We start from the raw sequence: 14,898 nt of genomic DNA on the forward strand, positions 1-14,898 counted from the left end.
CAGTGATTAGAGCGACTTGTTACCTCTTAACCCTTTAGTACCAACAGAAATGTATGCCAAATAGGAATAGCTTGTTTCTAAGTTGAGAAGCTTTTGCCTACGTAGAATAAACACCTTCCTTAAATAAAGAAGCACCTTATTTAATAACATCTTTTAAATAACAACACCTGGCTTGTTTTTAGCCATATAAATAGGGCAGGTTTTATGGCTGAGGCCATGCAGGCTATATGAAAGTCAAGTAAAAGAGAAAATTTAAAAGTGCCTTGTTTTAAATGGCACATTCATAAGAATTTAGGGTATTCATAGTACACATGCAGCCACCCTCGGTCACAATTACATTTGAGTGAGCTGGGTGGCGGGAACTAATGCAAAAACCTATTATTCTCAAGACACATCTTAGAGCCAGGAGATTCTTAAACAAAGCACTGGAACTATTGAAAGAAAAACAGTGGTGGTGGTGAACATTATGGTGGTAGAAACCAGTACACCAAAGTAGAAAAAGTCAGGCCACACATTGAATGAAATGTGGTGAATTATATTGCCCCTTTGTTTACTTGAATCAGGCTTGGATTGGGGAAGCCAATTTGCTGGTGGCAGTAGATGCAATTGCCTATGGTTGCAGAATGCAATCTGTTCACTAATTAATTATTAGATATATTTGGTATGTTCCATTCATTTCTCAGAGCTGATTCACAAGCGCGTGTAGATCAGCAGACCCCTTGTCATTTCATTATTCAATGTCTGGAGTGTGTGAACTGTCTACATTGAAAAGCACTTCCCTGACCTAAGGCTGACATCCTATGTGGCTCCCCAAGCAATTTTTCTGCCCTCCCCCCAAAGCTACAACTGATTTTGGCAACAATGAATGGTGCAGGGAGGGGGAATTAAGTATACGTGTTGTTCAGATGGGCAGACTGACTTCTAGCCACAGCTCAACTGAGGCATCTGATCAGGGCCTGGATTTTAAAATGAGCTTAAAGATTTTCAAATGTTTTATGCCAGGCAGAAGACCAGCTGCCTAAGTACTTTGGCAAGATGTTTATCCTCCTGGACAAGGGCCCCCCCCGATTTATAGCAGAAAACAATTCTCAAAGTCGTAAAAAGGGAATTACAGGCTGAGAGCAAAGGTTACACTGACCCTACATATTACAGAATATAAAAAAGCTGAGAAAAAAACATAATTAAGAGTTGGTAAATAGTAAAATAAAACCATGTGCCTCCCATTAAACTTGAGCCATATTTTCCTAAGGTTAAAGGGCAAGAGCAAATGGAAAAAGCAGCTGGCTTGGCTGGAGAAGGGGGGTGTAAACAGAAGAAGAGGCTTCTTCCTATTTTATTTTGAGGCTGTAAACTGTTCCTTCCTTTTTACTTTGAGAAGGTTTATTCTTCTAAAAAGCTATCTATGATAATGTATTAAATATATTGGCTTAAATGTAATTATGCAAAGGATTTAAGAAATGTTGGATTCTTATTTCATATAGTTGTAAGAGTTGTAACTATCCTGAAATTAAGTCAGCCATCAGCCCAGCCCCCTGTCAGGCAGGAAAACACCATCAGAGCACTCTAGACATGTGGTTGTCAGGCTTTTGTTTAAAGGAACCTCCAAAGAAGGAGATCTTTCATTGATGATGCATGAGAATGTGAACCCAAGATCTCTGACAAAAATTTAAAACTATTAACCATCTGTTTTGGAGGGCAATAGGGCAAGGAGGGCAAGAGGTGAGCTGGTAATTAAGGTTCCTTGTTGAGACAAATGTAAGATATATGACTACTTCTTTGTCATTTATAGATAGAAGAATATATAGCTTTTTGTTTCCCATAAAAGGCAAAAGGATATGGGTGTATCTTTTGTGATTGGTTCTAGCAAACAGCCAATAGGAATTTCAACCAGGCTGATTGGACAGAGGCAGCCACAGGAGGAGCAAGGGGGCTGGATTAAGGAAATATAAGTGCTGGCCATAATGGCAGGAGGCCAGGCCAGAGCTTGGTAACCATATACCACTGTGCCTCTCATTTATTTGTCTGACAAATAAATTATTATTTTAATTTCTCTATTGCTGCGTTGAATATTTCATTCCAGCTAAGCATTAACCACAAGCAGGGTGCTACACAACCTGGCATGTAGTCGCCAGAGAGTCAAAAAATGTTGTGAGCATTACCTTCAGGCCAAAAACTTTAGCCTCCTCCAACCTGAGGGAATCGGAAAGGTCCATCTTTGGTATGTGATCTGTCAGGGCTCATACACAATCACAATTGATGACTTGATATGACAATCAACAAGCACGCAGCATGAGCATCTCCTTCGTTAACCCGGCAGTAAAGACAGGCAGATTGATACACAGAAATATTGCCGTACGAGGTGGGGAAGGGGTCCTAAAATACAAAGAAAATAGTTTCGTATGTTCCTGAGTCCAGATTGCCAAAAACAAAACAAAATGCAGTTGAAGTGTGCTTGCTTAGCATTATTAAGACTCATCCCAGAGCAAGGCTATTTCAGACTACTGTCATTGTCCCATGGGTTACTTGAGGATATGCTAAATATTTGATCAGCAACAGCACGTGTAAAGAAGAGAGGGTGCTCAGGAGAGCCTCTCACCAACTCCACTCCTTCTTCTTGGGTGTAAAAATATAATTTGTTGGCTTATATCGCATAATAATAGCTTGGGCAATGGCTCTACCCAGTGCTTCTGTGACCCTTTCTGTCTTATTCACATTGATATTCACCTGCCATTGGTCTTATTGGTAATGGGGGGAAATGTTTCTTTACTAGAGTTTCTTCATATTTACAAAGATGGCTTCCACTTCTATGCCTACATGGTGGGAGTGATTTTTGTGACTGCTTCATACAGGAAGGAAGAAGAGAGATTGAGAGAGCAAGAGGGGTGGTGCTTAGAGGTTTAGTGGGAAATCCTGCCCTCTACTGACTGGAGGCCATAAGCTTGTTTTCTGTTCCAAAGGAAGTCCCATTGAGTTCAAAGGGGCTTCCTCCGTAGTTAAGTGGATATAAGACTTCAGCCGTCACTGATTTCAGTTTTCAGTGGATGATGACCACTGTGTTGGGTACAATATTATGCAGTAAATAATGGCATTTGTAACCATAATGAGAAGTTCTTTTTTTATAGTATTTAACCTCATATGATGCTTATACCATTGCAGGCAAATGAGCACTGTTGTTGGCACCTATTCCTCCCTTTTAATTCAAGCAGAAAGATATATAACTATCCTTGAAAAACCATTCGCATACTGTTACAAATGCTCAGTGTGTTGCCATTTATGTTCATATTCAGAGCAGCACTTCTTGTAGGTCTCTTGCAGTGATGATGTGTGGTTCTTGACCATCTACATCAAAAGAAATACAAGCCAAATGCTACACCCAGATGCTATAGGTTAGAGAATATGATACCTGTGTGATGCCGTAAATGCATATAACATCACATACTGCAAAGTTAATTGTGACAGAACACAAGTCTTTACTTGCCAGTCTGGCAATCCTTCCCTGTTTCCTTCCCTGATGGAAGTAGAAAGAGTGTTGGCATTTCTACTGGACATTAGGACAATTTGCAATTGCACTCTAAGAATACTGTTCTGGGTTTAAACCTACCCATCTGAGAAGCTCTTGTCTCATTACATTCAAGGTTGAAGCCTGAATTACATGTAGATTGTTGGAAAGAGGGATATGATGTTCACTAAAGTGAAAACTTCTGGTACTACTGCATTATCTGACGATGAGTGTTTTTGGTTATCCAGACTGACATTAGTGGTCTAAGAATTATGCCCCCCAAGTTTTAAATCCCCCAAAAGCTGTAGCATGTGGTCTTTGCAGAAAATTGGGTAAGCAGTGCCAACATTACTTATCTGCGTTTACTACACTTTTAAATATTACCTTGCTTAAGTCTCCACATTTGACTTTCCTACAGAAGAAGTCCCCCTGTACTATAGTAGTTTGTCAACAATTGGTTGCCTTAGTTCTTAAACGATTGTGTTGCCCATTTGCTCTCTGCTTTAGGAATCCACCATTCTCCATCCCTCTTAGTTTTCTTAACATTATCTTATCGAAAGTTTTGATCATCTTGCCATAACATTGGTGAGGATAGTGCTTCCTAAGCATGACTACTCAGAAGCAACTCCAGTTGAATTCAAGGGGACATTAGCTTGTTTGTGTTCATCGTAAACATACCTGCACTGGTGATGTCAGTAATAGTTGTTGTTGTTTTTTCCCATTCTCCTAGGCTGGAGAAAGAAAGGATACTTAAGCAGCAACTACATATAGCTGAAATATGGCTACATATAAGAGTTACATCACACATACCATCTTTAAATGTGTACCCCTTTTGGAGGGGAGGGCGTACACCTAAAATTTAAAAATATGAATGCAACTTAGGCAGTATTTGGAAGCATGTACAGTGGTGCCCCGCAAGACGAACGCCTCGCAAGACGGAAAACACGCTAGACGAAAGGGTTTTCCGTTTTGGAGGCGCTTCGCAAAACGAATTTCCCTATGGGCTTGCTTCGCAAGACGAAAATGTCTTGCAAGTTCCTGCGGGGTTTTTCCCCCTTTCCCTAAGCCCTAAGCCGCTTATCAGCTGATCCGCTGATAAGCCACTTATCAGCTGATCCGCTAAAAGCCGCTAAACCGCTAATAGCGCTAATCCGCTAAGCTGTCAATGGGCTTGCTTCGCAAGACGAAAAAAACGCTATACGAAGAGCCTCCCGGAACGGATTAATTTTGTCTGGTGAGGCACCACTGTACATGTGCTCATTTTGACTGAACTCTAGCCAGCAAGCCCAGTGTTGTAACATTGAGTGAATGTATACTGTGAAAGGAGTTAGTTGAGTCACTGACTGATACACCAAATGTCATTCACACCACAATGGGCTCATTTGGGTGGAGCAGGACACAAGCAAGGTCATTGTTCAATTACACCAGTGCAACTAGAGGAGACCAGGACTAATAAAGCAAGCGAGCTAGAAATTGTGAAGGGAGAAGCTTTCTTGTATACTGCAAAATTGAAACTCTCAGTTACATGTTGGGAGATGAGAACAGCATCTCCCCTTTGAAAGTCGGGGATTAGCCTTGCAAGATGAAAGAGGAACGTTCCTCTAGATCAGACCCTAGCTGCTCCGCAGCATAGAAAATGGCAAGTCTGATAAGTCGTGGTGCAGCTTGTTAAACGAAAGCAGCAATAACAAACTGAACGTGGGAGAGATAAGCGATCATCAATGTGAAAATGAAAATGTTGTGTCAAGCAGAGAGCAAATTCGGTTTTAAAAGAAAAAGAAGATAGGGACTTCTTTTTTCAGAATGTCATTATTTGTTAAATGGCATGTGCTTTCCCTAATATTTGCAGAACAGTCAGCGGGAAGCGACTGCATTCTGCTAAGATAATGAGTCAAAGAAACACAGGGAGCATATGGAGCAGAAGGGATGATTGGGTAACCCAGTAAACACAAACCAAAATAGGTTCAATATTGTCGGAAAGGGACTGTGGCTGAGCTTTCTTTATGGTTCCCCAAAACAGAAATGTAGATGATAACATTTAATGTGCTAATTCTCTCTGCGTGTGTGTGAGAGAGAGAGACATGAGAGACATTTATGAAATTATGCATGGCATGGAGACAGTGGATAGAGGGGTGGAAATTCTCCATCTCATACAAGAACCCGTGGACATCCAATAAAATGGAACAGTGGAATATTTAGGACAGATAACAGAAAGTAATCCTTCATGCAGTGTGTGGTTATACTTTGGAACTTGCTCCTGATGGCCACCAACTTGGATGGCTTTTAGACAAATTCATAGAGGACAAGGCTATCTGCAGCTACTAGCCACAATGCTTGGCACCTCCAAAGTCAGAGGCAATATGCCTCTGAATACTAGCTGATGGGAACTGCAGGTGGGCAAAGTGCTCTTGCACGCATTTCAGCTTGTAGGCTGACACAGGATATCTGGTTGGCCACAGAGGATGCTAGACTAGATGGGTCATTGGCCTGATCCAGCGGGTTTGCTTTACATTCTCATGTTCCTATGGTCTCCCCTCCCCTCTTAAAAGCCAACATAGGGCTGGTTCATAGCACTCCTTTAGCCATGTTTTATCCAAAGGCCAGATAGGGGGACAGGGGACTTTTAATTTAGCGAAGGAGCTGAGCTGCTCACTTGAAAGCTAACAGCACATGCTTAACTCAGCAGATAGTCACTTCTGTCACTGTGTTTAGCCCTGAATAATTTAATAAGACCTTGGAAATGGAGACTGCTGCTTCCATTCAGAGTTTTTTAACCAAAGGGTTGAAGCAGGGACCTGTAGCCACAGTTGCTGTCTGGAATTCAGGAGGAAGAGCTTTCTCAGTGTAGTGAGGTGACACAAACTCTTCATTTCTTGCAAGCTGGAATAACAATAACAACAACAAATAGGGTGTTGACAGGGTGCTACCACTTTTATTGCTAAAGGCTACAGCAAGCAGAAACTCAGTTAGAAAAGCTTTTCCTGGCAGGGAGATGCAATGAGGGACTAGAGTACATCTGTTGATATTTGCCTTCTATGTGGGCTTATAAGTTTTGGGTGATAATTTTTGAGTTGCCCCTTTTTTAAAAAAGAAAAGTCACAGAACCACTTCCCACTGAGGAGGAGGAAACCTTGTTACAGGGTGGCAAAACCAAATTGTCCACAGGATTTCCCAAGGAATTCATTCCTTCTATAAACTGACATGATCCGCTACTCCAAGATGAATGTGAGGATCGGAATGTTGTTATCCATCTGCATATGAACTGACCCAGAGCCTGCACTTGTCATCTGAGACCTTTCTATATGTTCCCCATCCCAGAAAGGTTTGTAGGGTGGCAACAAGAGAAAGGGCCTTTTCTGAGTGTGGAATGCTCTCCCCAGAGAGACTCGCCTGGCGCCATCACTACATATTTTTAGTGCCAGGCAAAAATGCCTATGGCTATAAAATAATATTTGGCCTGTAAAAGTCTGGGGAAGAGGACTCTTATTATATTTTATTAGGCTGTCTGTCAGTATGCTTTTTATTATGTTTTTATTATTGATGTTCTATAATGTGTTTTTGATATGTACACTGCCTTGGGATCTTTTAATAAAGGAGAGTATATAAATTGAAATTCATCACCATCATTATCATTATCATCATATATTGTCATGCCTCTTGAATGATCTGACATAGTTCTCAACTAAAAGAAGAAAATCAAAATGTGTGTGTGTGTGTTTTCAGAGAAGATTTTTTAAAACGTTTTTTAAATGCAAACTTTGGGATGAGGTATTTTTTTAAAAATCATAGCTTAATGTGAAATGATGTAGAGTGAATACATAAAAAATAGGCTGTTCTATCCATCGCTAACTGTCCATTCCTGCCAGCCTGCTGCTTCTTCATTCAAGCAAATCTTTTGAAAAACTCCCTGTCTAAATATCACAGGTGTCAACTGGTGTGTGTGTGTGTCCTTTGAATCGTTGATATCTATACTAGCTTAAATAATTGGAAGATAAGTAGTGGTTCCACCAAAAGTTATTATTAAGTGCTAAACAATTGTCATGCAGTGCCAGTTGTGGTTTCATTGCCTGAGGGCTGCATTTTTTCACCTATCAGGTCTCTGGATAGACACAGGAAATTGACTTCCTTTGTTTTCTTTTTCCTGCCCTTAAACTCTGCAGGTCAGCCCTACCCCGGGATGCATCCGAGCCCTAATGAAGATGCTGTATTGCCCTTACTGCCGGGGACTTCCCACTGTGAAACCTTGCAACAACTATTGCCTCAACGTAATGAAGGGCTGCCTTGCAAACCAAGCTGATTTGGATACTGAATGGAATCTCTTCGTAGGTAAGAACAATTGGAGGGGAAGGGAGGGGAGGAGGTGGCGGGAGGAAGCCATTAATCTATATAACTCCACGAGAAGTTCAGAAAAGTTCAGCATTTGCTAAATTGAAAACGGGACATAGTGACTGCATGCCTTCGTTTGGTTGTCACTCACACTCTCCGATCAAAGTTTCTGCGGTTTATAGGGGACGATCATTGTTCCGCCTTGGAGCTGTTTTCATTAAATCTCTCTCAGTGTCACACTGTCATGTGATGTTGAAATTCCTAAGCTAAATTTGTAGGGGTGTGTGTGTGTGTGTGAGAGAGAGAGAGAGAGAGAGAGAGAGAGGAGCATACTGCAAATGTTTGGGTTGGGTTTGTGGTAACAGGCCTAGCAGGAGAGAGAAATTGTGTGAGAGAGTATGCTTTGTGTTAAAGCTATCCTGCTTCAAGCTGATCTGCAAATATGAATGCAACACAATCCTTGGTTCATTTTTCCCCTGAGTCAAGTATGATTGGGGGAATGAAATGCTCTGAGAACCATCGATGTGACAGGCAAAACTATCAGCCCCATAACTCGAGTTTAAAATATGCCAAATTCTCTCCTTCCATGCTCAGAATAATAATAAGGCACCCTGCTGATACATAAATAAGAAAACAGGAAACTTCATTTCAGATAGGTGGCCATTCTGCTGTAAGTCAATTTAGGTAGCTCTGTGCCTTCCCGGAAGATTTTTGTTTTGCCTACCATCCAGAAATCATTAGTGGGAAGAGGAGATGCCCAGCTTCTAAACAACAAAATGTAACCATAATAAAGATAATGAGGAAAAGGGAACAAAAAGAAGTTGATCTGAAAGTCGTCTTCACCTGACTGAGTGCCACTACAGGGTGATAAGTTTTGGGTTTCTTAAAATAAAATATAAAAAGCACCGTATTAGTGAAACAAAGCAAATATCTGATGTCTTCCCGTTCCAAAAAAAGCCCATTGGGTGTCGAGTGATTTTCTTCCCCTTGTCACAAAAAAAGCAATTAATTTTCTTGAAGTGCCTATTTCATCTTTCTGCCTCCTTTTGAAATAATTCCCTTTCACTGAATACCTTGGAAGAAAACAAACGCACAATGAGCAATGAGGCAGAACTCTGCTGTGAAGGACAAGCAAAAATGTAGAAGAGCTCTTCACATCTTAATTCCGGCAGAAAACACACCCAAGTGGACTTGTATTGTTATGTTGGGTTTGTAGACTGTGTAGAAACTACAGGGGGCTGGATGAAAAAAGGAACAGAGAGAAGGCACATTGAGGAACATATATAGAATATACTTTTAAAAGGTACTTGAGGGAGAAATGACCGTGATGAGTTGAGATGTGTTTACATTCTTAGTTATCCCAAGATACACGCTTCCTGGACACATATCATTATGTAAAGTGAAGTGCATGAGATTCAATAACCAGAGTGAAATCGGCACACTTCTCTTTCATCCAATGACAAATTATTTCATCGATAATAAGCAGGGTCAATATGAAGTTTTCGCCACACTAGACAAAAGACTATAAAAGTGTCCAGCCCACTCAGTTACAATCACATGGAGGGGAAGATTCCTCCATAATGTGGAACCTAATCTAGTACTAAAGAGAGTCAGCAAATGAGTGTCAAGGCATGCATTCATGCCATTATTACATGTGGTTTTGTAATTTATTTATTTTTTAAAAAACCCGAATGACTGGAGCTGATGGTTGGATGAATAAATGAGTTTGTACACTATAGGTAGGGTAGTGGTGTTTCTACCGTATATTTTTTCTTTTAAAAAATGAATGTAAGAATACTTTCTAGTACTAATATATAACGCACAATATAATATCGCTAGATACTGTAAAATACTATAATGATGTATAATGCATAACTTTGTTATTTACTGCTATCGTTAAACATCCTTCTCCACATACAACCTCCTAAAATAATGTCTTCCTTATCATTTCATTTTAGCAGTGCAAATAGTTTCGTGATAAACCTTTGTTTCCTATGTTGCAAATATGGTGTGTGTGGGGGGGATTTTTTTCAAACTGTTCCTTTTTCCACCTTCTTTTCCCCAACCATTCTATTTAAAACTCTTGAAGAGTGTGCTACATTTTTACACAACCATTTTACTGATGCTGGAACTGTCAGGCTTGAGGTTTATGCAAGAGTCTTGTTTGCCAGGTGTGTACATTTTGGGATTAGCCATGATGAGCAGTGAGTTCCCAGGTACACACCCAATGAAATAGATCACAGATATAAATTTAATTAATTAATTGGCAGTATATTTGGGAGGGGTTTTCGTACAACGGTGCCTGCTTCTGTAGAGCAAATGGAATGGATGAAACAGATTTGCTGGTTGAACAAAGTGTATCTGAATTTTAATGCTGGGGTACCAAGGAACCAAATGCATCTCCACTCCCTTATGGGCATTCCCAATTATTCCTTAAGGCACTGTGTAAACCAGGTGTTGTCAACCTGGTCCCTACTGCCCGCTAATGGGCGTTTCAGGATTCTAGGTGGGCGATAGGTGGTTCTACGGCACAAGCTGAATCCTTCTTCCATTGAGCATTGGTGGGTGGTAAGGAAATTTTTACCATCAAGAAAGATGCATTAGTGGGCGGTAGGTATAAAAAGGTTGACCACCCCGGTGTAAACTGATGGTATAATAAAAATAATATTTTGTCCGATGCAAAATATCTCATTGAGTAGTAACAAAGATAACTTTGTAGTAAGGCAACGTGGTGTGTGTTTTTCCTATTGGGAAAAGGAATTCTGTATAATCATACATTCGGCAGGTTTTCAAAAGAGGAAAAAAAAATCATAGCTCACCTTGAGGATTGAACTGCAAGCAGGCTACTTCTGTCAGACAGCTGTCAAGCCTCTTCTAATAACAAACACCATATGCAATTCCCTTCATACAAAACACTACATAACTTTTACTAGCCAAATTAAAATGAAAAAGCAGAAATATGCAGCACCACTGAGCTATGAAAGATTGGATAGGCTGCATGAGCGATTTTACCTCTGGAGCTTGTGTCGAGAACCATGCATGAAGAAAATAATATATAACGTTGTGCATTAGTAGTCTTTGCTTAGGTAAATGTGACTGAATGTTTTATTCCCCCCTCCCCCCTTTCATTCTACTTTTTCTTTGTTAGTACCAAAACCTAAGTTGCAAATAAGTGGGGGAGGGAGCTATCCGGCATTTTTTCAGATAGCTTTACTTCCAATTATTGGGAAAGCTGCTGCCACACAGCCTTGCAAGTTTTCCCACTTCTCCTTTCGTATAGATTTTCTGACCTCATATGGCAGCGGGTGGACGATTTATGGTGCCCTCCCGATGTTGTAGGACTACAACTTCCATCATCCCTGACCACTGATGATCAGGAGGCTTGGGCTGATGGGACTTTCATCAACAGAAATATAGTGTCCAGGTCAAGTGAAGTAATAGCCCTGCGCTATGCTGCCTTGAGATCCAGAGATCACACCTGGAATATTGTGTCCAGTTCTGGGCACCACAAAAAGGATATTGACACACTGGAATGTGTGCTGAGGGCAACCAAGATGACCAAGGGTCTGGAAGCCAAGCCTTATGAGGAATGGTTGAAGGAGCAGGGTGATGTTTAACCTGGTAAAGAGGAGACACTGAGGAGATATGATTGCCATCTTCAAATATCTAAAGGGCTGTCATGGGAAAGATGGAGCAAGCTTGTTTTTGCCTGCTCTGGACTACAGGACCCAAACCAATGGATTCAAGTTACAAGGTGGTGGACTTTCCTTCCCGAGGTGTTTTTAAGCAGAGGTTGGATGGCCATTTGTCATGTATGATCTAATTGAGATTCCTGGACCGGATGACAATTCTACAATTCAACCTGCAAGGCACCATGTTGAAAACCCCATCATATGATCTACCAAGCCAGGAACACGTGATGTTCTGTATAAGGTGATTGTGGAAAATTGACCTGTTATCAAAATCATTTGCCAAGCCTATGGATTTCAGTGGGTTTACTCTAAGTATGACTTAACTGGATACAAGCAGATGTGTATATAAACCTTCTGGATAATTTGTATCTGCCTTAGGCCACTCTTAACTGCCATGACTGCCAACCATTGTTTGAAGGCTACAAAGAATCCCAAGAATTGTAGTTTGAGAATGTTTGACATTAATTACTGCTGCAATTTTATCCTGCTCAGAATGCATTTTCAGCTTCAGCAACACTAGCCTCCCTTCCTTCAAACTTAGCGTATAACTTTGTCACCAAAATGACCCCAGGGACTTAAAAGCAAGAAATCCTATCCTTCCAGGCTCAATGCTTAGAGAGCTTGATTCAAAATGACCTTTTTTAGCTTGAGAATGGATGCGTCATCTCAGAATAAGCCTTGCTAATATGCTTTTCACAAGTTCTCCCTCTCTTATCTCCAATATGTTGATTGGTCCACGTCACAAGAAGTGGGTGGTCAGCCATTTGCAATCCTGAAGGTCTTTCCCTCCTAAAATGTTTCCCAAGAGATTCAGAATCACTCTGAGCATCTTTTGAAGAATCTGATGGTATGAGAGGTTCCTGCTTCTATGTCTCTTGAAGGACAGGAGTTTATTTCTCCTTCTTTGCCCTTTAGTGGTAGACTTTAAAACCTGCAACTCAAGCAAATATGTACCTTACCACTGAGATAAAGCAACAATGTGTTTTCATTTATACTTGAATTCTGGAACTGAAGTGAGAGGAGTCCTATTCACACAAAGCTTCATTGGAGGAAACCATGTTTTCCTTGTTCTTCCTTCTCTCTGTAGCTTCCTGTGCCTCGTTGAAAAGCTACTTCTGATGGTTAGGGGACCTCTGGAAGAGATAATAATAATAATAATAATAATAATAATAATAATAATAATAATAATAATTTATTATTTGTACCCCGCCCATCTGGCTGGGTTTCCCCAGCCACTCTGGGCGGCTTCCATAGAAACCAAAAATACACTAAAATATCACACATTAAAAACTTCCCTGAACAGGGCTGCCTTAAGATGTCTTCTGAATGTCAGGTAGTTGTTTATCGCTTTGACATCTGATGGGAGGGCGTTCCACAGGGCGGGCACCACTACCGAGAAGGCCCTCTGCCTGGTTTCCTGTAGCTTTGCTTCTCGCAATGAGGGAACTGCCAGAAGGCCCTTGGCACTGGACCTCAGCGTCTGGGCAGAATGATGGGGGTGGAGACGCTCCTTCAGGTATACTGGACCGAGGCCATTTAGGGCTTTAAAGGTCAACACCAGCACTTTGAATTGTGCTGGGGAAGGGGAAAATCGATGAAAATCATCCTTCCCATTTCTTCTGATAAGAATGTTAGTCAGATTCCCTTCTGTGAATGTCTGGATTCAACTCCATGTGGTCTAATTTCCTAATAATATCATTGTATCTATTACATTAAATTGCCTCTGAATTCCAGCTTTCTTAGATGCTCTGCTGTGCTACATTCTACTAAGAGGCAGATATTTTGGTTTTATAAGAAACACTAAGGCTGAGTACACACCATGCAGTTAAAATGCATTCAGAGCATATGCACCCCAATGAATCTTGGGAGCTGTACCTTAATCCTCACAGAGCTACAATTCCCAGCACCTTTAGCATACTAGAGACCTTGTGTCCCTCACAGGGAAAGGTACTGACATTCTTTGTTAGAAACTTCCAGCCACCTCACCTGTTCCTCTACAATTGCCACAGATCTCTGGTGAGAGATAATAGCTATTAAACCCGTTTAACAGCACAATTCTGTGTCTGGCTACTGAGAAGTAAGCCTCATTCAATGGAGTTCAATGGAGTTCAATGGAGCTTACTTCCAGGTTAGTGTTTATAAGTTGGCAGCCTAACTCTGCAGTGTGCTGAGTGTTTGTGAAAGAAAGAGCAACAATAAACACAGACATGGCCTCCAAGAAACAATTATGAAATCATTTCCCCTAAAAGAATTTCAGGGCATGAGAGATGTCTTTCAAAGCATGTCAGTCATTTTGGCTCTGAAGGGCTCTCCCAAGATGATTTCAAATGTCACATTTGCCATGTTGCATTGTCAGTCACAGTGAGGTAAATCTGGGGCCTTTTCAGATGATTTTTATCGAACAAGAAATGTGCACTTGTTACTCAAGTTTTGTACATGATCCAGTCCCCCCCCCCCCGTGCCCAAATCTCCTAGTTTCTACAGAGAAATTTCCTGAAATGAAGAACCCAAAACAATCTATTTTACAGTTATTCTGAATGTGCTGGTGGGTTCTTCGTAGCTCCATGTCAGACTTCAGGAGGAAGCTAATTGGATAATTTCTGGTCCCTGCCACTTTTGTATGAGATCACCACGCTTGGTCTCTGCCCAGAATCTGACTCTGCACTTATAGCCTCCTCCTCGGTCAACTCTGTGTCCCCTGCAGAGAGCAGATGAGGCCCATTGGAACCCACTGGAACCCCCCCCCCCAGAATCATTCAACTCTTCCAGCTCCTCCCACCCTTCCTCCTGATCCAACCATCCCCTCCAGTTGGACTGCAACTCCCATCAGCCCCTGGGGGGATGTTGAACATTCTACTCTATCTCTACAATCTGGAGGCAACTTTAGAAGGGAGAAGAGAAACATTTCTTCTTTTCTGCCATCAGATTTTTGTTGGTGGCAGTGACATTATCTCATCTCAAGAGTAGTGAGCAGAATTTGCACCACCACAAAGAGAGGCAGGCTATGCCAGTAATGTCAGGTAATAGCTGAACTATATTTTGTTTTCTCATTGCCATGTCAGGAAGCATCTAAGATCTTACCCCACTTCAAGATGTCACCTACATCTCCTATATAGATGTGGTTAATTCACAGAGGTGCCAATATTTGGTTCTGATAATGAGTCCATTGTGTAACTGTCAATAGAAAATTTGCTTTCAATAGCATAAGTGTTCATATGTAGCGGGAGGCTGTAGCTACATTTTGATTCATTGGTTAATTATTTTGTGTTACAATTATTTTTCTCATTTGTTTTATCCTTCCTTGAAGCAGTCTTGTAGGAAAGGGGGAGGGGTATCAACAGCTCAGTGGGAAAAGATGTGAATGCTCTAGCTCATCAGTCT

General features: G+C 41.1%; 1 protein-coding gene across 2 annotated transcripts in view; it reads left to right on the top strand.

Moving 5' to 3' along the window:
- GPC6 (glypican 6) overlaps positions 1–14,898 on the top strand; it is a 785,665-nt gene that overhangs the window by 590,986 nt on the left and 179,781 nt on the right. For both annotated transcript variants that reach the window (XM_081858156.1, XM_081858157.1), the window contains exon 4: positions 7,660–7,825. In XM_081858156.1, coding sequence (XP_081714282.1) covers positions 7,660–7,825 — 166 coding nt within the window. The remainder of the gene's footprint in view (positions 1–7,659; positions 7,826–14,898) is intronic.

The sequence above is a fragment of the Podarcis erhardii genome (genome assembly GCF_964252035.2).
Source record: "Podarcis erhardii genome assembly, chromosome: 4".
Classification (NCBI taxonomy): domain Eukaryota; kingdom Metazoa; phylum Chordata; class Lepidosauria; order Squamata; family Lacertidae; genus Podarcis; species Podarcis erhardii.